This window comes from Balaenoptera musculus, chromosome 13 (genome assembly GCF_009873245.2).
Source record: "Balaenoptera musculus isolate JJ_BM4_2016_0621 chromosome 13, mBalMus1.pri.v3, whole genome shotgun sequence".
NCBI classification, from domain to species: Eukaryota; Metazoa; Chordata; class Mammalia; order Artiodactyla; family Balaenopteridae; genus Balaenoptera; species Balaenoptera musculus.
Window position 1 is genome coordinate 27,583,126 of NC_045797.1, and position 25,320 is coordinate 27,608,445.

At 55.8% G+C, this 25,320-nt stretch overlaps 1 protein-coding gene across 2 annotated transcripts in view; it reads left to right on the plus strand.

The window, feature by feature from the left end:
* The window catches only part of SFXN5 (sideroflexin 5), a 114,990-nt gene that overhangs the window by 82,715 nt on the left and 6,955 nt on the right, over positions 1-25,320 (plus strand). The window contains exons 11-13 of one of the 2 annotated variants that reach the window (XM_036873539.1): positions 4,744-4,859; positions 6,858-6,943; positions 12,762-12,879. In XM_036873539.1, the coding sequence (XP_036729434.1) occupies positions 4,744-4,859; positions 6,858-6,943; positions 12,762-12,879 (320 nt within the window). The remainder of the gene's footprint in view (positions 1-4,743; positions 4,860-6,857; positions 6,944-12,761; positions 12,880-25,320) is intronic. The other variant, XM_036873540.1, reaches the window with a different exon arrangement.

Consider the following 25,320-nt stretch of genomic DNA (forward strand, 5'->3'; position numbering starts at 1 on the left):
CATTTTATTCTTTACTTGAAGGAAAAAAATATTCTTGAAGTTAATCAGCTTCTTCAGGAAGTTTCTGAAACAGATGCCTAAGTGTAGGACCCATGAATAGGTCACACCAACCCCTCCTGGCTTTAAAATTTTTATGATCTACTTCAAGAAGATTGGCATTTTCTTTTCAACTTTTAGACAAGTAAAGCATGGTTACATTCTCATTGTAAAAATGCAAACAGTATAGAAAAATTTAGGGTAAAAAAGTGGAAGTTCTTCAATAACCCCTAATTCCCAAATTTGGTTCTCTTCCCCAAGAGGATTACTCGGTGAGGTGTGACCCTTCTAGAACATTACCCAAGGATTTATGCACACACGTGTGTGTACCGGTTGTGGGGTTTTACGTTCAGTAAATCATCCTGTACATACTCAATAACTTTGTTCACATAAGTTTGTTTTGGCGATCTTCCCACGTGAGTTCCCTAATGGTGGACATTTAGGTTGTTTCTAATTATTTGCTGTTACAAACAGTGCTATAATTAACATCCTTGTAAATGTCTCTTTGTGCATATGGGCAAGCATTTCTTTAGGGTAGCTATCTATGGTTTGGCAATTTTTGCTGCCTTTAATTGCATTGCCTGGTATCTGGCAGACGATCTTCTGCATGTACAATAACTTTTCGTGTCCATGCTCCATTATAGTGTAAGTTTTAAAAAGATGTTTTAGGCAACAATTAGGAATCTAAGTTTAAGTTCAAATTCTGTGTGGATCGCTGTGGGCAGCTGAGGTGACAGTTGCATGAACAGATACCTCTACACGTGGCTAAGTTCACCCGTGCACAGACAGCTGTGATGAAGAGCAGGTAAGGTTCCCCCTGCAACATGCACTGTAAAGCACATGGTGATTTTTATAATGTTAAAATATGCATAAATGCCTCTTAGAGCAGGTGAGTTATGGTATTTGGTTTTCCCAGATGAATAGCCCATTGCTCCACCCCATATTTAAATGGCCCTTTCCCTGCAAGTCGATACAACTGCATTAACACAAATTCATTTCCCCTACAGCTGGGGGTGTTTCTGGACTATTAACTCCATTGATCTATGCCTCTGTTCCGGTGCTAGTTCAAGGGGTAAGCTCCCCTGTAGTCATATTTTTGAGAACTTACTTGCACACTTGTCTTTCTATCTACTGCTCTTTCTTCCCCCCCACACTGTGCTTTTCACACAGGCGCTTCATTAGCTTTTCACAATCTGCATGATTTTGCATCATGATGTGTCTGATGTGAGAACATCTGCAGCAGGCAAGAGCATATTTTCCTCAGGCCTTGACACTGAGCTTGCCATCAGCATGAAGCAATCTCTGTCTCTCTCTTTCTCTCCCTCTCTCTCTCTCTCTCTCTCTCATCCACTGACATCTCCTAGCATCACTGCTCCAATGTCAGTTATGCTTGAGTCTTGAATGGTGTCAATCTGAGTTGAAAATGTGCCAGCTTTCTTAACATTATCACTAACAGACTGCTTAATTAACCTGCTGATACTGTCAATAATGGATCTTGCTGGTGTGCTAGAAAGGAGACCCATAGCCCATGTTTGGTCTCTCTCTCTCTCTTTTCATTTACTTAGTCTCTCAGTGTCTATGTCTCTGGAGTTGGACTTTCCAGGAGTGGGATGAGAAGGACCTGGGAGGGTTTGAAAGGAATACAGCGGAACTGAAAGTTCTGGAAGAGATCATGGAAATGAAATCACTAAAACAGGCTGGCATTCTCATTGCTCAATGGCAGGGATGGCTAGTAACCGGTGCATACAGCAAGTGTTTAATAAATGGATAACCACTGTACACAGTCAACAGAAGAGATTACAGGGCATGTGCTGTCTGTGTAAGCAGTAAGAACTGTGGGTGTTCCAAGGGAGGAGCCTGGGGTTGCCATCTTCTGAGGTGGCTTTCAGCGTTTTCTCTTTCTTTCCAGCCAGGTAGCTCAGATGAGAGGGGGACACTGTCATCCCCAAAAGCGTCCAGGAGGGGAGGGAGGCTGGGTTTTCACTTCCTTTCATGCTTTGTCTTTCATCTCAGGTGGTTTTGTGTTTGAACCAAAGGCCTGCTCTGTCCTTCTGAGGCCACATCACACATTCGGAAATTTCAGAGAGCAGGCGAGATGCCACCATGAGCCTGGGGCAGCTCCATCACCTTGAAAACCATGCTGTCTCTTGTCTTTGTCTCCATCACATGCACACACACACAATCAGGCTAGATATGTCTCAGCCGCCCCTGGCTTCCCTCTACCTGGAGATCCTGTAAGCTCAGACAGCACCCAGTGATCCCGTGGAGACACTAAATGCAGCCCCTCCTTTTACACTTGGGAAGCTGGGCAGGGGGTGGGGTTTGCAGAGTCAGCTGTTGGCTCCTGGCTTTAAGCAGTTGCTCCTCCCCTGCACCACATTCCTGTGGCCTTGCCTTTCCTGGAATGGTGGTGGTGGTGGTGGAAAGGATTCTCAGAGGGCAGAGATTGATGCCTTTCAGGGCAGAAAACCCCAATATTCTCTCCAAAGAGAGACTATTATTGGGTCTCCTGGGTACTGAAGGCCTGGCCGTCCCAGGGGTGCGATGGGTGTAGTACATGCCTGCAACCACTAGAGGGCGAGTCACTAACACACAGGCCAGGTGCCCCTTCCCAAGGCCACTCTGGGGGCCCTGGGGCTGTCAGGAGCTCACCTCTGAGGGTGGGGAGGGGGAGATGCAGAGTCAGGATTGGAACCCAAGCCCAGCTGGCCTGAAACCCAGGCTCCCATTCTCTCTTCCTTTACCTCAGATTCACCTTCCTAACTCTGTCAGTCTGGATGTGTGTAAGACAAGGGTTGTTCAACGTCAGCTCTACTGACACGTTGGGCTGGAAAATTCTTTGTTCTGAGGGCTGTCCTGTGCCTTGTAGGATGTTTAGTCGTCTTTGGTCTCTAGAGATCACACTAGATGCCAGTAGCAGCCCCCCATCCCCCAGGTTGTGATCATCAAAAATGTCTCCAAATATTGCCAAATGTCTCATAAAGATGGCCCCAGTTGAGAGCCCCTGTGTAAGACAGGAGAGCATGCCTGCTGTGGAGACAGGAGGAACTGATGCCGAAAAGGTCTGTGCATGGTTCCCACTGCTCCTGTGTGTCGTGTGGAAACACGAGAGCTACTCAGAGATGGCATATGTGCTGTAAATACATTTCGAAACTGTATTTGGTCTCCTGCTTTTCTTCTCCGAAGACTGCAGAGTATCTAAGTCTTCCTCTCTGTTTATTCCACCTCCCCACTTTACTGAAACAGGAGATTGAGGCTCAGAGACCCCCAGGGCCTCAAGCCACCCCTCACCTGCAGAATCCTGTCCCCCAGCTGCAGGCGCCCTGGACCGCTCTGCTCCCCGGTGTTGGCTTGCGTACCAGGAGCATCTGTGGTCCTCCTCCCACTCCACCTGCCCACTAGGCCCTGCCGCCCTCCAGCTCCCCAAACCCTGGTGTCCCCCCCCCCCACTGGAGGGAGTGGGGAAGCAGCAGGTGTTGATGCTAATCAGCGTTCACAGCCCAGAACTGCAGTCGCTCCCAGGCTCACACACTCCCCAAAATTAAACACTCATTATACAAAATTAATTGACATTAATTAGCAAAAATTAAAACTTTAAACACAGCAAGGCGCTTTTGGGGGAGGAGTGGAGCAGGCGGGCTCCAAATTTGTCACCCCCCGACTCCCCACCCTCCCACCACCCCCAAGTCCCCCCACTTCCATCCTGGAACAGGGCCGGAGGAGTTCAGGCGAGGTCAGCACCCACACCCGGCCCTGAGCCCAGGGCCAGCCACGTGGATCCCAGGGGGGAGGAACCGAAAGAGGCTCCCTGTGCCAGTCACCAGCTGATGGGTGGCCGCCCAAACTCTGACACACAGTGCTGAACTAAGGAGCCAGGAACCCTCCCCTCAGCCCAGGTCCCCATGATCTCAGCTGAGATGGGGAGGCATGGCCAAAGGAGGAAACCCAACCACGTGAAGCAAGAATGTAGAAGGTATGCCTTTAGCCATGCCTGACCCTCACCCCACCCTGCCCCAAACTCTTCCATCTCCTGGGTATCCGAAGGATGAGGCACTGTAGCCTTTCAGCTCTGTCCCGCTTTGTTGTGTGACCTCAGAGAAGTCACTCTCCATCTCTGAGTCTCAATTTTCCATCCATATGATGAGGGGGCGGTGCCGGGTTAGCACTGAGGTTCCTGCCTGCTCTGGCACCTGTTGTCAGGGAAGCAAATCTCTGGGAACTTGATTCACTCTGAGGAGCGAGGGGCTAAATGTGGGGGGCTGGCATTCAAGAGGATGCCCGGAAAGGCAGCCCAAGGGACTGAGGTGCTGATGGTGGAGCATCAGGCACCAGTGTGGGCGATGCGTCTTCAAGCCCCAGAGCCCTTCCAGATGGGCATCCGCTTCGCCTGCCCGTGGGGCCTGCGCCTGAGGAGAGGAGAGCAGCGTCCTTGATAACTGGCCGCTCTCTAAGCCCTGAATAGTTTCCCTTTCCTTCCTAACAAACACTGGTTATTTTCCACCTTTGCTCTCCAGGTTCCCAAGGGCCCCCAAATCCTTCACCAGGCTGATAGGCAGCAGAACCACACCTTCGCCCACTGTTTGAACAGACGTGGCATTTATTCAGAACTTTTGTTGCTTGGTGCGGGTGGAGCCCAGTGATCTCCTCCGCAGGGTAGAATGCCATCCTCCCCCCTCACTCCTGCTCCCTGCTCCCCTCTCTCTCCAGCCAGCGCCAATATCTGCAACGTGGTCCTGATGCGGTACGGGGAGCTGGAGGAGGGGATTGACGTCCTGGACAGCGATGGCAACCTCGTGGGTTCCTCCAAGATCGCAGCCAGACATGTGGGTCGTCTGGGGGCTCGGGGGCTGGTAGGGAGGCTGTGGTCGGTTTTCCCTAGACATTTTCATTCCCCAGGGGCTTGTGTCCTCAGCACCCTTGCCTTGCCCTCTTGAGCTCTCCTCCTCACCCCACCCCCATCCCCACCCCCCATCGGTTTGAGCCCCGGGCCTCAGGTCTGGCCCTGGCCACACCTGCCCACCAGACACCCTTGCTTCTCTCCAGCCGCCTCATCACTACTGGGAAACATCCCCATCTCTTGTCCCAGCCCCTCGGGACGTGCTTTCTCTGACCTCTTACTTGGTAAGGGCAGAGGAGACCCCCCCAGAGATTTCTTTCCCTTCCCCAAGACCTAGGGCCTGGGGCCTTCATATCCTCCTGGGTGAGAAGAGGACGCCTAGAAGCTGATGGTTTGTGGTTGTGTGCTCACAGGCACTTCTGCAGGTGATACGTCACCAGGGAGTGAGCTTGGTCGAGGCGGAGGGATTTCGGGCTTGCAGGAAGCCACGGGCGTGGCTTGGGGTTTGGGGAAGAATGTTTTGTTACGAGAAGGCCCTCTTTCACTTCTGGTTTCACCAGACTCACCCATCTAGCAATTGTAATTAAAAAAAAAAAAAAAAAAAAATTCCAGTCTGCTTGTATATCTCCCTGTGCTTTCCAGCCTTCATCCTAATGGCAATTAGTGGCTTGTCCTGCTCTGGCCTCCAAGTGCTGGGTCCCCTCTGCTCCAGCCCTGTCCCTCATCAGCTCCCACGTGGGCCCTCACCACACCCTGTCACTGAGGCCTTCTCCATAAGCCTCTGATGTAGGAAGACCCTTCTCTTGTCCTGGTCCTTCCCCCCACCACTGACTGATCTCAGGGAAAGTAAGTGTCTGTCCAAGGCTTGTGAGGGGCAAGGGGCTCGGGGGTGCCAGTGCCAACGCCGCATCCTCTGCTTTCTGCACAGGCTCTGGGCCCCCTGTCATCCCCACACCTGTTCAGGAGACTGGAGGGACCTCTCCCAGGCCTTCCTGAGGCTGGTCATGAAGAACCCAAGTTCCTGGGAGAAATGTTTAGCCCTGAGCCCATCATCAGGGGGGATTTGGCCTCAATTTCCTACATCCCCCTAACCTCCTATCCAACTCTATCCTCTTCCCGACTTGCTGTGATGGAGACCAACTGTGATAACTCCTCCTCGTGGTCCAAACAGCAGGGAACCCCAAGCCCTTCTGCAGCCCTGGGCTTCCCTTGTCCTGGCTCTATCAGCCCCTTGCCATTTGGGACTCCAGGGACTCGTGGGTTACAAGCATTCCTTGAGCCTTCTCTGAGGGCTGGGAGCCCGTGGGGTTAAAGGAACTCATCACAATGACCATCAGGGTGCAGAACTGCCACTGAGCTGTGCCTTGACCAGCACCCCCCCTCCCCAGGAATCCTGAGGGAGCCCCCAGAGCAAGGCCCCAGGCAGACCCCATATGGGGACAGCAGCCACTCAGCAGAAGCATTTCCCACTTACAAAGCTGACCTCTTGTCATTAAGAAAGACTCTCATCCAGAGCCAGGAAATGGCAAGATCCTCCAAATCTTTGTCTTTAAGGGAAAAGAAAGTGAGTCCCAGAATCCCTCTTCTCCCTGGGCACCAGGAGCCTCACGCGGCGCAGCAGGCCACAGCTGTCTGTTCTGGCCCTTCCAGTGCCTGCTGTGTTTTTAGAGCATCTCAGATCCTCCATGTGTTTCCTCTCAGCCGCTGTACCCCGCCACCCGGTTCACCTCCCTGGGCGCGGGCCCCTGGCTGGGTTGCCTCTACTCCCCCACATGTGGCAGATGATGGGGATCTGCGGTGGGAAGATGGGGTGGCTTTTTTCTGTTGTTTGGAATATGGCTTCGTGAGCGATTCCATGAATTATTCCGTTCAGCCAGATGTGCTTAGCAGTGGTACATACACCTAGGGGCTCCAGGGCTGGGTTTGCTGCCCCGAGGCTGTCCCACCCCCGCCCCACTCACCACAGCCTCTGCTTGCCCCTCAGGCCCTGCTGGAGACGGCGCTGACGCGAGTGGTCCTCCCCATGCCCATCCTGGTGCTACCCCCGATCGTCATGTCCATGCTGGAGAAGTGAGTTGGGGCCCAGGACAGAGGCCATCGTGGCGGAGAGGGTGGGGGAAGGGGGACCTGCTGGCCCAGGGCAAGGGTCCTGGTTTGTTCACACTCTCCCTGGCAGGGCTGCTGGAATCATCCTGTGAGAATTCATGGACTTTGGCTGCTCAGGACCCTGTGCTAAGTTCTAGGAGGGATGTCCCGATGGACAAGGCTGGCCCTGCCCTGGAGCTGGCGGTTCTAGAGTGTGTGTGTGTGTGTGTGTGTGTGTGTGTGTGTGCACGCGCTCTATTAGTGCACAGCACAGGACCAGTGGTGAAGAGAGAGTCTGAGGACTATGGTGGGAAGACTAGACTTGGGCCCAGCGCATCCCTTTCCGGCATCTGCCATGAGGCAAGTCACCACCTCACCGAGCCTCAGTTTCTTCATTTAGACAATAATTGTACTAACCTCCCTGCCGCCCTCAGAGGGATGTTCTGAGAACACATTTGTCCTGACCATAAAGAAATAAGGAGATACAATAATAAGAACAATGATGGAGTGATTCTATTAATTAATGTGTGTGAAATTGAATCATGAAGACGGGAATGCTGCTGGAAGGAGAGGCTGAGGAGAGGAGGGAGGAAGCAGGGCTGGTTTGGGCAGGCCCTGAGGGTTGGGGAAAGTCTAGGAGGATGGCAAGGAGCAGGGAAGTGTTCCAGGTGTGGGCAGCAAGATGAGCAAAGGCCTGGAGGTCTGGTGCAGGTAAAAGTGAAGAGATGATCGCTTCCTCCTTCCCGGGGGCCCAGCCTGGGAGGGGCACCTCAAGGCAGTGGATGGGCTTGGGGGCTGTGTAGGATAAGGACAGGGTTGGGGGCACTCCCTCTGGGGCTCTGGATCAGGGGCTTCTCCCCAGTTTGGGGACCTTCTTATTCCCACAAAACAAATGACAATAACAGCTAACACTTGACAGCTAAGCACTGGCTGCGTCCCAGTCTTCTCCCAGCCAGGTCCCCCCCCAAATGCCGTCTCCTCAACGAGGCCCTCCCTGACCACCCCATCGAGATTACAGCCACCAGGACTTCTTCCCCCGCTACACTGCCTTATTTTTACTCACAGCACTTATCGATAGCTGAGATTCTTTATCTAGTTATATGCTATCTGTGTGCTTCATTAGAATGTCATCTCCATGGAGGCAGGTCAATTCCTTTTGTTTACTGCCCTGCACAGCATCTAGCGTAGTTCCTAGCACATAGTGATATGCTCAGTGTTTGTTGAACGAATGAATGATCTCATTTAACCTTCACAACGGTGCAAAGAGGTGAGCATGATGTCCCCATTTTACAGATGAGGAAAGGAAGGCAAAGAGAGGTTATATCATCTGCTTACAGTCACACACTAGGAAATGGCAGAGCCAGGCAGGGCCCAGGAATACGGCTGCAAAACTGGGCTCTTCCTACCACACTGGCTGCCTCTTGGATTTTTGGATCACAGCACATAATCAGCCTGTCTTTGGAATCCACCCCGCATGGAGACAGGAGAGGGACAGATTTGGGGAACTGGCCTCAGAAAGCCTATGTTTTGATAAGGGCGGGACCCACACACAGGTCAGCTGCAGGTGGGACCCGGCAGTGCGGGAACAGGGTCAGGGTGACCTTGAGGGGAGGGCTGGTCCACAGGAAAGGGGCTGCAGCTGGCACTGAGAGTAAGATAGGATTTTGGTGGAAGGGAGGGCTTTCTGGGCAAGGTGTGGGCCTGTTGCGTGGACCTTGAAGAGCGCAACCCAACAGAAGCAAAGCACGCTCTCTCATCTGGCCTGCTGATAAGGGGCCCTGTGTCCAGCTGAGGGGATGATCCCTTCGTCCCCTGGAAGAGTGGGGGAGGTGCACAGTGGGCGTGGGTACCTGAGCAAGGGATGGCGTGTTGAACACTGAGACTTAAGAAAATTAATCTCCTCTGGAAGTTGCAAAAATAAACAGATCCTGGGAAGCGATTGCTTTGGTGCCCCTGAACCTTGTATACGCAGCTCTCTGGTGAACTGAGGCTGTCCCCAAATACCAGTGACTGCAAGTGCACACAAGGACACCACTGGGCAAATGAGGAAGGGAGGGCTTCTGTCTTCAAGGCTACTGAATCTTGAACCTGGAATTTGCTGGGGAAAAATGTGGTCTGTGATGCCTTCTGGGTGCCATCTGAGCTGGGTTTCCAGAAAGTGGAGTGACGGTTAGTGTCCCATTGGTTGGGGGCTTAAACTTAGCTTTGGGAGGCTTGGGAGGTGGGGTGGGATTGTTTTAGTTCTGAACGTCCCAGCCTGGAGTCAGCCTGGACTGCGGGTGCCCTGCATCTGGCTCAGCTCAGGGTCAAAGGAAGCCCCTCGGGTAGGTAGAAGAGGGTTAGCCATTGGTCTCCTGGAAGCCTTGTATTTAGTTGGTCCTTCCCTGAAGCTTGTGGGAGGGTCTCTGAGGAGGAGAAAGAGCCCAGCCTGGGTTCCCCCAGGAATATCAAGACGAACAAGACTCAGTTTGCACCTCAAAGACATAATTAACCTCATATACATGGTGTGGGGAGCTGCCAGGCTGTGAGGTGGCGGGGCAGGGCAGGTCCGGCACCGACTGAGACTCCTGGCAGGAGTTCCGGCGGGCTGGTCAGTTTCCCACCTGGAGAATGATGGCACTGCCCCCCTCACCACCTTGTCCACTAGAGCTTGGCACTTTGCACCATCCAGCGGGCCCCTGGCTCTTAGCTGGGCACCCCCCCCCCCACCGCCGAGCACCCCACGGCCTTTCCATGCAGGGTGCTAATGGCAGGGCCTCTGCTGAGGAGGCTGATGGGGGAGGCAGCCCTACCCTCGACCCTCGGGAGCCCCGGTTGGGTGAGGGAGTCAGGAGAGCCAGGGAAAAAAGACAAAAGAACACTTACAAAGCAGCCTGCTTGCAAATTAATGGAGCGCAAAAGTAAAACTGCTCCAAGTGCTGAGGGAATGCACGGCAATGGGGAGACAAGCTGTTGTGTGGCAGCGAGGCTGGCTTGGCCCCGGCCTCAGTTTCTCCTCTCTGGGAGGACCCTGGGTTTCCTGCTAGGATAGCAGAGTTGGGGGACGTGTTCAGGTGTCCCTGTCTCTGAGATGAAAGGAAAAGGGTCTCCCGTCAGAAGCCGAGAATCCTCCACTCCGCCGCCCGAGCAGGGCCTCTCTCTGAGGGGTGCACGCCCCTCCCCCCACTCTCCACCGCACCTTCCCTCAGGCCCAGGGCTCCACTCCAGCTCCACTGTCCTGGGGAGGAAGCTGGTTTTGGACTCAGGGCCCGGAGAGCAGCCCCGCGCCCCCCAACTCAGAGGCAGCTGTGGGGGGTCTCTCCCCCAGCTCTGCATCCCTGGCCCTGGCCCGGGCCTGGACTTTTCTGCCCTCCCAGGCTGGGTCTCAGCTTGGTCAGGGTTCAGGCCACACCCTCCATGGTAGCTCCTGAGGCCGCTTCCCAGCCTCCCTCATTCCCGGGGATCCGGGTCTTTCCTCTCTCCCAGGCATTCGCACATCTCTCCATCTGCATATTTTAACTCCCCCAGCTGCCTTTCCAATTCCTCCCTGCCATTTCCCTCTCCTCCTCCCCTCCCCCTGTCCTGCTGTGTTCACTCTCCCGCCTGGGCTGGGACTTCAGAGGCTCCTGTTGGCTGCTGTCTGAGCCTTCCTCCTTCCTGAGTGGGGAGCACAGGCCTGGGACTTTCTGGATCCCTTTCACAGTGGGGACTTCAGCCAGCCACCCGGAGAGAGGAGCCAAGGTCGCAGCCCCACGTAGAAGGTCTGTCCGGTGTCCCCACCGAATGAGTCCATGTCCTGCCCCTCACCTGCCAGGGAGGGAACCTCCCTCCGCTACCCTCCCTCGGGGCTGTGCCTCCAGGGGCCACACACCCTCCTGTCCCCTCCCCCCTGCTCTGGCCACCCTCAGGGACTGAGGTCCCAGTCGCTGCCACGGGAGCAAGAGTACCCACCTTCTGGTCCTGCTGGAGAAGTTAATCTGAGTTGAAAACATCTCAGGACCCATCTCAGCCTTACTCCCAGCCCCTGCATGACTCCCATGGAAGCCCAGGAGGCCTCAGGCTGAGTCCGTGGGGAAGAGGGGGGTGAGGCTCACCCGGAAGAGAGGGAGAAGATGGGGGCACTGGACCAAGGCGGAGGGGATGCCAGAAGGGCTTGAGTTTGATTTGGGCACCTTTGTCCCCCTGTTCTTCATCCTGTGGAAATTCCCCTCCCCAATAGCTCGGTTCAGGCTTAATTCAACAACTGGACAGATCTTGGGGTCTGGACCAGTGGGAAGGGCTGGAGGACGACCCAGCCACCAAGATCCTCCCTCCTTCCTGCTGGTAACAAGGGCGGTAACAACAGCAATACGAACACACCTCACTGAGCACTTACTGTGTCCAGGTCTTTTACTTGCATAGAATTTACAAGTAATTGGATTGTTATTGGTACCTTAGTAGGAACATCCTGGGCCAGAGTTTCCCAGAAGTGTGGTCTGGGGATCACCTGTTGTAGACTCATGGAAGGTTCCCAGGTGTAGTACTAGCTGAATCAGGATCTCATGGGGGAGTCTGCATTTTTAACCACTGCCTAGATACTAAAGTTTGAGAACTGCTGCTCCCAGTTTTGCTGTCGCCTTAGAGCCAGCTGCTCTTGGGATTCATGTGCCAGGAGGTGAAGGTGGTGCGGGGTTTGCCTGCCCCGACACTGAGGCGCTGCCCCCAGAGGAGCCTCTCCCCTGCCTGTGGCCACAGCAGCCCTGCCCCAGGAGGGCAGGGGCAAGAGCCCTGGTTATAGCTTCTTCCCACCAGGAGCCGGTCTCAGTCCGGTGGAGGCTGACGCTTACCGAGGGCAGCACGTGTACCCACCCAACATCCCTTGGCAAATAATCCGTCTTGCTGACACATCGCACCCCAGGCCTCCCCACGTAGAATGCCTGGTGGTCTTCCCCAGGGCCTGGTGGATTATACAGAACGAAATGTTCTGACGGACAGCACAGTGAAGGTGGACTCGCCAGCTGCTATGGCCTCCACTCTGTCTGGAGAGGCCATATTGTCATGGGGCTGGGGGACCCAGGGCCCTGGAGGGAGGCTTTCGTACCCCTCTCCTGCCCAAGAATCCCAGCTCGGATGCTCACCGCGGGGAGGGGTGCCAACTGTGAACTGGTGGTGCAGCGGGCAAAGGGTCCTTAAGGCAGGAGCCAGAGCAGCTCAGTGACAGCACTTTTAGGGAGTCAGAGGAGCCCAGACAGCAGCCCTGCCTGCCTCCCGCAGACTTGGTCTTGGCCTTGGGCAAGTCACTGTGGCTCTTGGATCGAAGGTGACCAGGTGGTCAGCAGGGTGTGTTCTGTTCCCGTACCCAGAAGAGGTCATCCTCTCCTGGCTGTGCGTGCGTGCGTATGCGTGCTTGTGCGTGCGTGTGCGTGAATGTGTGTGTGGTTTGTTCACTATTTCAATATGTGCTGCCTTCAAGGCCCATCTTCCTCCGCTGTGTCCCCGCGTGGGCCCCCCACCCCCTGCACAGGAGCAGGGGCCGACAGCCTCCTCTATCGTCTACCCCACACGTGGACTTCTCTGCGCAGGGCTGGATGCACAGTGGGGTGGGTGCCCCACAGGTGCTCATTTATGATTTATGGTTGAGAATTTAAGCGGCAACGTTCTTCAGGGCAGGGCCTGGGGAGAGGGCTGCCACCGGGGGACGGTCCCAGAGACAGAATTCCTCCACAGCTACTTAGCTACGGGCTGGGCCTGGCCCTCAGACCCAGTGGGACCCAGCGTGGTGGCTAATGGCCAGCTCACCCTGTCTCCGGGTCTCATGGGGCCCCCCCTTCTCTCTCCCCCACAGGACAGCTCTCCTGCAGGCGCGCCCCCGGCTGCTCCTCCCCGTGCAAAGCCTCGTGTGCCTGGCAGCCTTTGGCCTGGCCCTGCCGCTGGCCATCAGCCTCTTCCCCCAGATGTCAGAGGTCAGTGGAGGGAGGGGCTCAAGGGCAGGACAGGGAGGGTTGCCGTCTGGTCATTTATGAACCAATACCTACTCAGTGCTGACACCTTAGCACTGCGCTAGCTAGGTACTGGGGTTAGACCGTGAATGAGACGGGCCCAGGCTCTGACCTCTCAGGGTCAAGGGTCAAGCAGTGAACACAGCGATGAAACGGAATAGCAAGTGAAGGGTGAGCAGTGTTAAGATGGGAGGAGTTTGGCCGTGGGAGGAGACAGTAGGGGCCCAAACAGAGCTTAGAGAGAAGTGGCGTTTCATGGGGGCCTGAAGGATGGGCTAGAGTTGGCCAGGTGTGTAAGAGGTGAGGGGACACATAGGCTGAGGTCACCTGGTGTGAAGGGAGGCGGCACACAGCTGAGGAAAGCCTGCCTCTTGGGCAGAGAGTGGGGAAGATGAGGTGGGCCAGGTACGGGGGCCTGACGTCGGGGGTGCCGGGAACTTGGAAGCCAGCGCAGTGGGTGAACGTTGCCAGAAGAGCTGTGCAGAGCAGGACCAGATTCCTGGTTTTGAACGGTCCCCATGGCTGTATGGTGAGGCTGCACTGGAGCTCTGGAGAAGGAGCCTTCAGGAGGCGGTGGCGGGAGTCCAGCGAGAGATGATGGCGGCTTGGACCAGGCTGCTGGCAGCGGGCATGGAGGGAAGTGGGTCCTTTAAGAGAGAGTTGTTAGGAGGCAGCTTCATCAGGATCTGATGAAGAACTGCGTGTGATGGGAGGACAGGGAGCCGGCAGGATGTGCGCCCGGCTTTCTGGTTTTGAACAACCCGGCAAGATGGAGATGAGGAGGGGCCGGCGTGCAGGAGGACAGCATGTGGAGCTGGATGGACACGTGGGGTTTGAGGAACCTGTGGAACTTGTGAACAGAGGTGCCCTGTGGAAGTTGGCTTTGGATCTAGAAGCCAGGAGAGAGGCCTGGGCTCGAGGGACAGAAGTAGGAGCCCCCAGCATAAAACAGTGATGGTGGGTGGGATCAGCCAAGGAGCGTGTGGAGAAAATAGGCCCTGGGGAGGGGGGCTGTCCAAGGACAAGTGGCCAGGGAGGTAAGGACAGAGCCAAGTGAGACTGGAGTTGGGGGGCATCCACAGGGTCAGACCCTCCCGAGAGGTCAAGCTCCATGGGGTTGAAGAGCGTCCATTGGTGTCTCGGTTCGTGAAAGCAAACTCCATCCCGAGGGGTGGAGTCCAGCTGGGGGGTAAGGAAACGGGGTGGCAGGCTGACTGTTTGGTCTAGAGGCTTGGTACCGGGGGAAAAAAGAGAAGCAGACCCAGAGCTGGAATGAGATGTGGGATCAAGAGAGGCTTTCATTTATTTTCACTCTTTTAAAATGGGAGAGACTGGAGCTTGTGTAAATGCAAAGGGAAGGCACCAGGAGAGAAGAAGGACACTGGAGGAGGAGGACAGAGGGCAAAGTCCATGAAGTGGGGGAGTCAGAGCGCAGGCAAGGGGTCCAAAGGATTCGCCTGGGTGGGGGAGACCCCTCCCCACTTTAGCAGGGGGAGGCAAATGTTGGTTGGGGGGTGGAGTTCGGGGGTGGGGAGGTTAAGGAAGTTGATCTGATAGCTCTTGTGTTCTCATGACTGAGCAGAGAGGAAGGAGGCGGGTGGGAAGGGGGAGGTCAAAGGTCAGAGGACCATGGAGAAGGCTGGAGACCTTCAGAGGGGAGAACGGGAGAGATAGCGGACTAAGGAAGTCAGAGATCCTGGTGGGCAGTGCCGGGGGTCAGTGGACGGGACAGCTGGGGGTGGACACAGGTCGGGGGGGGGGATGACCAGGGCCTGTCTACCCAGAGGTACGGGGCCTGCTCCAGTTTTGTCTGGTTGGGTGAGGCATTCGGGAGGCTGGTAGGAGTTCAGGAGGAGCAAAGGACCCCAGAATCTTAGTTGGGTGGGGGTGAAGAAGCATGAGCAAGCCGAGTGGGAAAAGCAAGGTTTGGTGCAGAGGCAGACCCAAGGAGGGCAAAGAATGACCATGGTAACTGTAGTTACGGAACTCATGGGAAGATGGGGGCTGTGGCTGCAGATGGACGCTTCTGAATCTGTGACCGCAGGACTGACCCTGCGGGGCGGGAGGGGTGCAGGTTCCTCCAGGGGAGTTGGGGAAGGTGAAAATAAGGGTCCTGGGGTGTTACACTGGGACTGTGAGGACTGGAGACCCAGGGTCTTAGAGTAGGAGGTAGTGACCCGGCCTCCAGGCCCCGAAGAGGGTGAGGGCTGGAGTCACTTGCCTCCACTGAGCCCCAGCGTTTCAGGAGGAAACTATAATGGGATGGGGCTCCTATCTTGGGGGCCAGGCCAGTGCACACAGGATGGGAAGCTCAGCAGTGTCCTCATACCCACAGGGCCCAGCCTTGCCATGGAGCAGGGATACCCCACCCCATCCTTCCCCTCAACCCAGAAGCTGAACAGCTGTATCCTGATGCTTGGGGACTCCAAATAGAGCTGGGGGCTCCAGGTTGCCTGGAAGCTCTGACGACGAGAGGGAGGGCACTTCTTGGCGGTCCTGGCATCCCCACCTGGAAGGCCTGGGCCCGTCACTCCCCAAAGCCACTGACGGCATCTCTTTATAACAGCTGGGCTGAGTCTGCAGTTCTGGGCAAGAGTCAGAGTGCCCCAGGTGCTTGCAGGCACCACTGTGTTCAGAAGCTTCATGTAGCTCCCATAGCTCTACCTGTCTGCACAGGAGAGGGAGCCAGGGCAGAGAAACCCCATGAGCCTGTCCCACTGGAAGGATTTTCAAGGTCATCCAGTTTACCACCCTCCTGGCTCTGCTGGGGCAAATGGAGACCCAGAGCAGCCAAGGGCCCGGCCCAAAGTCACAGAAGCCATGTGCTAATATGGAAGGACACCCCAGAGGCTCACTCCCAGACCAGAGCTCCCAGGAGATGTTGCATCTGCTTGTTCTGTAGGATTTTCTCTTCTCACTCTTTTCTCTTCGCCTACCCTGAGACAGTGGAGAGAGGAGGGAGCTGGGGCCTCCCTGTGGTGGGGAAGAGTCTAGGAGTGCTGTGGGTCTAAGGCGGATGTTCCTTTGGGGCAAATAATGGAGAAATGGCCACAGTCCCCCCACTCGGGCCTCCAGCTCTGGCTGCAGAGAGGTGGTCTAAGTGAGCAGCCCCGGCCTAAGTGAGTCAACGTCCAGGCTCCTCCCTTCCTCCATGTCTGCCACAAATAGGCATGGAAGTTAGTTCTTCTGGGTGTCTAACCAAAATCCTTCTCGTTGCAACCCAAGCCTCCTTCTCTAGGTTGGAAAGAATATAGTCACTTTGTAATAAGTCTGTTCTCTGGGAAAGGAGGGTAGGGACGTGATCGTCAGAGCCCCCTCCTCACCTGCATCAACCCCAACAGGATGCAGGCGGGCCTGTGCATAATGGGGTGTTTGGCTGAGAGGACCTCGTTCCCCCATTCTTCCTCCCAATTAATTCTCTCTAACGAGGCTCTGCTTCTGCCATGTGGGGATCATGTCTCACATCCCAGAAGCCAATGTGATTTGCCACAATAAGTCTGGACCTACTTGGGCTGACCCAACCTTGCCAAGAGTCACCAAGGTTGTCAACAGGAGTAATCACTGGAACGCTAATTAATTAATGAGGTGACTTGGAGATGGAATTTAGGAACTGGTTCCTAGAATGGCTGGCCTGCAGTGATTGGTGTGGGGTTTCCAACCCACTAACCCCAGAGGTTGAAGAAAGAACTTCAATCCCCTCTTCAATCCCTGGGAGAGAGCTTTGGGGGAGTATTTTAAGATTGTTTTTTTTTTTTTTTGATGTGAACCATTTTTTCAAGTCTTTATTGAATTTGTTACAATATTGCTTCTGTTTTATGTTTTGGTTTTTTTGGCTGTGAGGCATGTAGGATCTTAGCTCCCCGACCAGGGATCGAACCCACACCCCCTGCAATGGAAGGTGAAGTCTTTTTTTTTTTTTTTTTTTTAGAGGGTGGGGGTGGGGAGGGGGAATGGGGAGGTTAGTTTGTTGGGGTTTTTTAATTAATTAATTAATTTATTTATTTATTTATTTATTTTTGACTGCGTTGGGTCTTCGTTTCTGTGCGAGGGCTTTCTCTAGTTGCGGCAAGCGGGGGCTACTCTTCATCGTGGTGCGCGGGCCTCTCACTATCGCGGCCTCTCTTCTTGTGGAGCACAGGCTCCAGACACGCAGGCTCAGTAGTTGTGGCTCACGGGCCCAGTTGCTCTGCGGCATGTGGGATCTTCCCAGACCAGGGCTTGAACCCGTGTCCCCTGCATTGGCAGGTGTACTCTCAACCACTGCACCACCAGGGAAGCCCCAGGCGAAGTCTTAACCACTGGCCCGCCAGGGAAGTCCCCCTGGGAGAGAGTTTTGTCCGCGCTTTTCAAATTAGTATTTCTGCCTATTAAAATGGTGCTAATTTTAAAACTAAAATTGCAAATAATAATAATAGCTACCATTTGCTAAACATCTACTAGGCCAGGTAGCATGCCGGGAACTCTGCATGCCTTGTATTAAATCTTCCTAATGCCCCTCAAGTCCAAGGTATTACTGTTTATCAAAGGGTGTTGCCTAGACAGTTAGATGTGTGTGTCTCAGGCTCTGGGGCCAGATTTTGGCTGGGGAACATGGAACCTTTGATGCATGGGGGGGACTGAAGTCCTGGAAGGGTTGAGGTCTCTGTAGGAGGAAGAAAAGCTGTTAAAAAAGGGCAGGAGCAGGCAGGGTAGAGCCCCGACGAGCAGTTTCATGGACACTGGGGACAAGGGCATTTCGAGGAGGAGGGGGCTCCCTGCAGGTGAGCTGCTGCCGAGGGGACGAGAAGGAGTTGACAAGACTTGGCAACCGGGGGGTGTGGCTGGACGAGGCAGTCGAGGAGGCAAAATGGCAGTCCGGTTTCTCTCTTTGTTCAGAGAAATGAACTCAGGGATGGGAAGCCATTGGAGAACAGCAAAGAAAATTTCACTCATTGGTGTTCTGTGAGATGGGGGGTTGGGGGCCTGGAGAAAAGGCAGTGATGGGGAAGCAATCACACGGCCCAGGGTAGGAAGGCATGGCCTCCAAGGGGTCCTGGGGTCCAGTAAGTTCAAGGGCCTGGTTGACTGTGGCGGTAAAATGCGGATCCAGAACATGACAGTCCTGTGAGGTTTGTACCAGTATTATTCCACGTTTGCAAATGAGAAAACCGAGGCACATCAAGGTTAAGGACCTTGCCCAAGGTCTGAAGTTGGTAATGATGGGATAGGCTCTGTACCCACAAAAGGATTCCATAACCCTCCTCATCCCACCCCCATCTCGCTATAAAATGAGAAGGCCCAAGTCTGAACCCCAGATGGCTCCTTGCTAATTTATCGGTAGGAACATTCCAGTGCCCTCACCCAGCCCTCCTCCTTCATGGGGAATCCATGTTCAGGTTCACAGGGACCTTCTGAAGTAGGTGTTTGTGCCTTTGTTCTCTAACCCAGAGCTGAGGCAGGAGGCGGGGGTAGGGGCTCTATGGGCCAGCAGTTTGGGTAGGGAGCCTCCTTAGGAACTTGGGTGTGAGGACAGGGCAGCAAGGTCTGGCCTCCCTTCTGAGCCCCGGTCCTGTCACCGGGAGTGTGGGGTCTGCCCCGGTGGACCCTGTGACCTTCAGATTAAGGCTGTAGGGCATTGGCCAAGGCCAGCTCAGCCAGGCATGGACGGACCCGTCTTCACCCAGATACTGGGGTGATTTCCCCTTTTTCTTGTAACTTGGAGGGCCATGTCATAGCCCCCTGTTCTCAGGGAGCCTCTGTTCTGGGGGTGCAGACAGAAGCCAAATAACCAAGGAATGTCAGGTGATGGTACAGCTATGATGGGAAGGAGAGGGCTGTGTTGGAGCTTGCCCAGGGCTGTGCTGGGTCAGGCGGGTTGCAGAGGCCTCCCTGTGGCATGTGGGGCCTGATTTGTGGTGACCTTTCTGGCCCTGCCCTCTCTGGAGATTGGGGCTCTGGGCTCCAGGCCAATGTGGTCATCTCTGTCCTCCCCCAAACATACACATGCGTGCGCACGCGCGCACACACACACACACACACACACACAAACACACATGCTGGTGTCTCAGCTTCCTCGAGGGAGATGTCCAAGGTCCAGTCTCTGGGCCCATGGGCTTGGCTGCCACAAGAGGCTGGACCTGGGGACGGTGAATGTCCCTCCAGTTCTGACAGCCGGTGTTCCCCACCTGGGAGCGCTTCCAATCCCATTTAATGAACCTCGTTAAGGTTCAAGAAGCAGTACCTTGGCCAAGTACCCTGCCCACGGCCCTGCCTGTTTCTCTCTCTCTTTGTGCCTCTCTCCCTCGATTCCTCTGGGCTCTCCCCCACCCCATTCCCCTCTCTTTCCCTCGCGATTCCCCCCGGGAGCTCTGGGAGGGGGGGTAGGCTGGGGAACTGGGCTGCACATACAAGCCGGTGCCATTGTTCGACAATCTGTTTTTGTCTTCATCTTGTTGGCAGGCGGCAGGAGAGGAGCAAAAGGTTAATGAGACACTGTGCAGCGGGATTACCGACGGCGAGCGGCGGGCGGGCGAGCCAGCCATGGTGACAGGGAACTAATTAGGAGCAGTTTAACAGGAGGAAAAAGTGAAATCTCCTCTTCACCAACTGTCAATAATTAGCTGATTTGGTGAGGTTGAAATGTGCCCACAGGAAAAGTTGGGGCTTTTCTGTGGATGAGTGAGGCTGTGGGTACGGGGGCCCCTGGGGGCTCCGCCCTGTCCCTAGGTGGGGCTCAGGCCGGGGGCCGCCACACATGCCCCAGGTCTGCCCTCCTCCCGTCTGGCTGGCATCCCCCAACCTCAACTCTCTGTATGACCTTGGTCTTCATCCTAAAGACCTCAGTTTCCCCTGCCATAAGATAAGGTGTTGTACGTAAGCTTTCTCCTGGTTCCGCCCATGAGGATTCTGGAAGTGAAACCATGAGACTGGCCCCTGGTACTAGAGCAGGGAGAGCCGATGGTGGGCTGTGTGACCTTAAGTCAGCTGCTGACCCTTGGATGCCTCTCCGGCAGCGTGGCTGTGCCACCCTCTCGGGCCAGGTGTGGCTTATGAATGGTGCTGAATGGCGAGTGGGCAGAGCCTTCCTTGGAACATGCCTTCTAGCCCCTGGACCCTCATTCAGCTCCTCTGTCCTCCCAGCAGCAATAGGGGCTGAGGTGGGGGCACTGGCAAGATGAGGCCGGGCTGCTGCCGTAGGGCTGGGGGCTCCTCGAGTGTGTGTGTCTCTCCCACCGGCACCAGTTTTGCAGGGTCCACGTGAGGCCAAGGAGTCAGGTTCACTGGCAGCAAGGGTTGTTGCCCTGCAGTTGTCTATTGTCGGCTGTTGGTTTGCTGGCCCCTGCCCTTTGGCCTTCCCTGACACCTCAGCAGAGGACCCCCTCCCCACCCTCACTCTGCCCGACACCTTGACTGGAAGAAAAGGCAGCATCTGAGCCCCCCAGGGCTTGTTGCTCAGAACCTCCCCTATCAGCCCTGCTAACCCCCCAAGCCCCTCCCTCTCAGCCCAGCCCCTCCTCACCTCAGCCCTGGAGGGTGCAGAGAACCAGAAACCTAAGCCCTCCTTATGTCCTCACACTAGTCACCCTGGCCCCAGCAGTTGGCTCTTAGAGGTCACACGCATGCTGTAGATGAGGTATCTGAAGGTCCAGCTCAGCCATGCCCCTGCTCACTCCACTACCTCTTCCAGCTCCCCCTTCCAGCTTCCATAGTTACGAAACAAAGAGGCACATCGTCCCTGTCCCTGTATGTGGAAAGAATGTGGGTACTCCCAGTGGGTACCAGAACCTCCACCATCTCTCTCCCCATCACCAGCCCTGAAGAAAATGGTAGTTTTGATGAACCAGCTTCCCCGGGAGCTGTGACCTAGCAGAAGCAAATGTCTCCCCCAGCTTGCCTCCATTTCTCTGAGAAAGCATTTGAACTCCCAACCAAGAACAGGGAAGAGTTGGGAATGAGCTCAGGTCCACATTCAAGCTGTTCTAGAAGAGGTCCCTCCTCCAGGAAGTCCTCCCTGATGAGCCCCCCTAGGATCTGTCTCTCCCCACACATGTAGACTCTGGTCGCATGTGTTTCCTGCGTCCCATCTCCCTCCCCAGGACAACAGTTCTTTCTCCATCCCTTGACTCGTAGGGTGTCCCTAAGGCTGAGAACTGGCACCATTTATCAACACCTAATACAGAGCATGGCTCACCTGGGCTCACCTTGACTTCATTGCTTCCTGCTTCTCCCACTCTTCCAGGGCTGATATGAGGCCAGAAGCAATGTCTAGGGGGTAGTGTGTCCCTCTTGAGTCCACAGAGATTCACCATCTCCCAGAGCACGTGGCTCCTCCCCTCCAATCTCAAATCCTTCTCCTACTTTGCTTGGAGATGCTTGTTTGGGGCTTTTCTCCTTTACTGCTTTAATCAGTCCCTATTGAACTCTGAAGCGGGCTATTTTTGCCATCAGAAATCTGCCGCCTCCCTGCCCGCTGCTTTCTTGGAGTTTGCCCACAGGACCCCCCAGGAGGGACGGATGGGAATGGCAAAGCCGCTTGGAGCCCAGGAACGCCAACGCCACCTGTCACGTTGCCTGTTCCACACACCCCCACCCCAAACCTGCGCGTGCATGCAGGCCCACACACGAGCACGTGCACGAACATGCGCACACATGCCCCGGTGACAGGCCTCAGCAGGGCCACCTCTCAGCCTGTCCCTCCCCAGTTCTTTCTAGGACCTTCTAAAACACCTAGCTGAATAGAGGACAGGGAGGGAGGAGGCTTGGTTGTGCAAAGCTTCTGCTGAGAGGATTAAATGCATCAGTATGTGTGAAGTATTTAGAACATGCTTGGCCCACAGCAAGCACTCGGCCCTGTGAGCCGTGAGGAGACACAGGCGAGCAAGACCTGGCCTGCCGGTGGGATAGCCACGGGGTCCTGCCTTCCTTTAGCAGGTTTTCTAAGCCTCCAAAGGGCCTTCTCATCCATTTCTTGGTATTATCCACATCCCAGCCCCAGGAGTAGAAAAATCTTTCCACCTCACATGTGGGGAAACTGAGACCTTGAGAAGATGGAGGACAGAGAATGATTCTGAGTTTGGTCCACCAGAGGGCACCCAGGAACAGTGCAAAGCTCCAAAATGGGGGGAGGGGGTGGTCGCACAGGGGGGATGGAAAAGTATAAGATAAGGGTCCCTGAACTTGGGGAGTGCAGTTCAGTTTGATTCAACTTTTACCGAGGGCCGACTATGCACATGGCACAGGGTGAGTGGCTCACGCTGGGGTGCGGTGGGGGGGCCCCTGTATTCACAGCTGGCCTGCAGCTGCAGGGGTGTAATCGGCCGGGGGCACCGGAGGCAGCAGCAATGGATTTGGTCTGCGAAGATCAGGGGAAGCTTCCTGGAGGATTAGGCCTCAAAGCCTACACGTACAACGTACTGGGCATGAGAGCAGCCAGTGGGTGAGGAAGCTGGAGGAGGTCGCAGAAGACCCTGAGTGTCCAGCCAAGGAGTCTGACATTCACTGCGAAGGCAGTGGGAGCCCAGAACCAGCACCAGAGGCCTGCCCCACAGATCTAGGCTCAGGCCTCAGCTGCTCCCCAGCTCCGGCCTAACACTCCTGTCCTCCAAGGACACGCAGGATAACACTCAGGCCTGGACGTGTGTACCTGAGCAGGACCTGAGGCCCGCCTAGCCCTGGTGACAGAGGGTGGTATGTGGCCGCCCAGTAGGCAAGTTGGTTCCGGACCTGGCAGAGGCCTCAGGCACACAGGGTCAGCCAGGTGCCGGCCTGGGCTTTGGACCTGTGTCAATGTTGCCACCACCTGCGGACCCTCAGAGGCCCAGACCCCTGGCCAGGAGCAGGAGGCCGCTTTGAGCCATGTCACAGGGTCACGCTGAACACCCCACCCCCCAGCCCAATGCCTTTGAAAAGGAGGCAGAAAAGCCACCAGAAGAAAGGCAAGTAGGAGGAACTTCTTTGTAGTAGGTAAAAGCCCCTGAAAATGGGGCACAGGCCGGGGATCCAGTTTCCTGTTTATGTCTCGGCACCTTAGCTCCAGGTTCAAATATGTAAACTATCTGCTGGCTGTTGGCTGCAGGTGTGTGTGTGCTCTGAGGCTGCAGAGGCAGAGGTGATCCCAAATGCATTCCTGACTCTGGCCCCCCACCCAAGATGAGCCAGGAGACAGAGGCAAATAGCTCAGGGTTAACCCTTCCAGCGCCACAAAGGAAGCCCTTCAGGCTGCTCTAGGGGGCTCTGGGGCCAGCTGGGCCTGGGGGTGCTCCAGAGAGGCTCGTGCTTTGTGTTTGCTGCCTCTGACCTTAGATGCAACCCGAAATCTGGGGCTATCTGCTACAAGGGGCAGCAGGGTCTGAGCTGGGTCTGGGGGCTGGGGTTTGGGGCTCTGATAGGGTTAGGGTTAGGGTTAGGGTCTGAGAGGGGAGGGCATCCGGGTGAAGCTGTCTCGGAGGCAGGGTGCAGGTTCTGCCTGGGAGTCAGGGAGTGCTAGCAGGGCCGTACTGCTCATGTCATGGCAAAGCGAGCCGTTTCCAACAGGCCCACGTCTTCTTGGCACCCCCAGTTCTGGGGCTGGGGGGTGCCATCAACCAGTGCTGATTGATCACTTCAGCCAGGGCTCTGGCTCCCCATCCCAGACCCTGCCTTCCCTCGAGGTCCCCTGATGACTGGCTATCAGGCACCTGGGGAGGAGTTCACCAGATGAATGGAGGGACCCACAGGTTCCTGCTGGCCCCGCACTGGCTGCCTGGACTGGGTCACCCCTTCTCCCTGTGGCCACTCCTTGCCCAGCCTTCCTTCTCCTTGTCACCTTCTCCCCAGAGGAGGCCCCTCAGAGCTCATCTGTGGTCAAGCCCCTGCCCTTGGCCTACTACCCTGGGGCTCTAGTCTTTTCTGGGCTGATGATAATGACCCCTCCTTGCTGCATCCACTCCTCTCACTGGGCCTTGGGATCTCCCTCTGTCCATAACCCACCTCTGAGCCACTGTGGCCACCACACCATTTGTTCTGCTGCTGACACAGCACATGGAGCCGGCTTCTGCTTCTTCCCTTACCCCAAATAGCAGGGGGACCCCAAGGGAACACACACCCTGTCCCTACCTCTGGGACCCTGAAGCTGGTTAGTTGCCCTCACTCAGTACTTGAATCTCATTCATTTACCAGCACAGCCCTGGATGTGATTTCTGTGGAGGGGACTCAGGCCCCCCACACCTCAGAGAGGTGATCTTCAAGGGGTAGGCAGCATGGGGGTCCCTGCCCCAGCTTCCTCCGCTGAGCCCAGCGGTGAGGACCCTCAGTGGTCCCGACATCCATGAGCCCTCGAGACGGTGAGCCATTGGCTCAACCCCCAGCTATGGTCAGAGAACTAGAGAGGTCTTAACGAATGACCAGTTGAATTGGCCCAGGATGGCAGTGAGAGGCTGAGTGAGGATTAGGAAATCTGGACTCTAGGGGGTCACCAAATCCCACCAAAATCCCTCTGCCAAGACCAAAGACCAAAGCCTCTCAGCCCTCACCGGGGCCACTTGGAAACTCTGTTTGCCTGGCGTTGCCGTGCTGCCTGTTGTCTGTGGTGCCCTCCGTCGCTGCCACCGCCCCTTGGGCTGGTCCCCCAAGGCCGCCATCATGGGCTTGTTCCCTATACCCGCCCCTCAAATGTGCCTGTTCCCCAGGCCTGGCGCCCTCCCCTGCCATCTGCTCTTCTGGGCAACTCCTCCGCTCCGGGGCTCTGGCTGCGCTCACATAGCCAGGGCTCACGCTTCTGCCCAGGCCCCTGCCCAGAGCTCCGCCCCCGAGACCTGTCTGCCTCACCGGCTTCTCAACCTGGGGGACCCAGGCCTGCCACCCTCCCACCCTGACCGCCCCCCCCCCATATTCCCCTGCCTCTGAGAACGGCGTCACCAGCCACCCAGGCTCCTGAGCTAGAATTAGGAATCATCCAACGCACAGTCATCCTCGACACCTCCCTCTCACCCCCACGTGGAATTGGTCATCAACTCCTATGGATTTCGTCTCAGAAAGGATCCCCAGCACACCCTCCTGTCAGCCCCCACTGGCAGCATCACAGGGCAGGACCTGCCACCTCTCTCTGATTCCCTCAGCTGCCCCCTCACTCACCTCCCCAGTCCATCCTCCGTGCTCACCACCACCAGCGAGACAGGGATCTTGGACCACCCCTGCTCAGAATCCTTCCGTGACTCCCCATTGCCCTCGGGTAAAATGCTGACACCTTCCCGTGGCCTACAGGGACCTGCCTGCCCCAGCCCCACCTCCATTTCCTGCCACATTCCCGGCCTGCCCAGCATTGCCCACACCAGACATGCCATGCTGGCCAGCTTATGCTTTTCTCTTCCCCAGCAAGCTTTTCCTGCCCTCTCTTATCAAAACCTTCTGTTTCTTCCTGGCCTCCCTCCTCTGAGAAGTCTTCCTTCC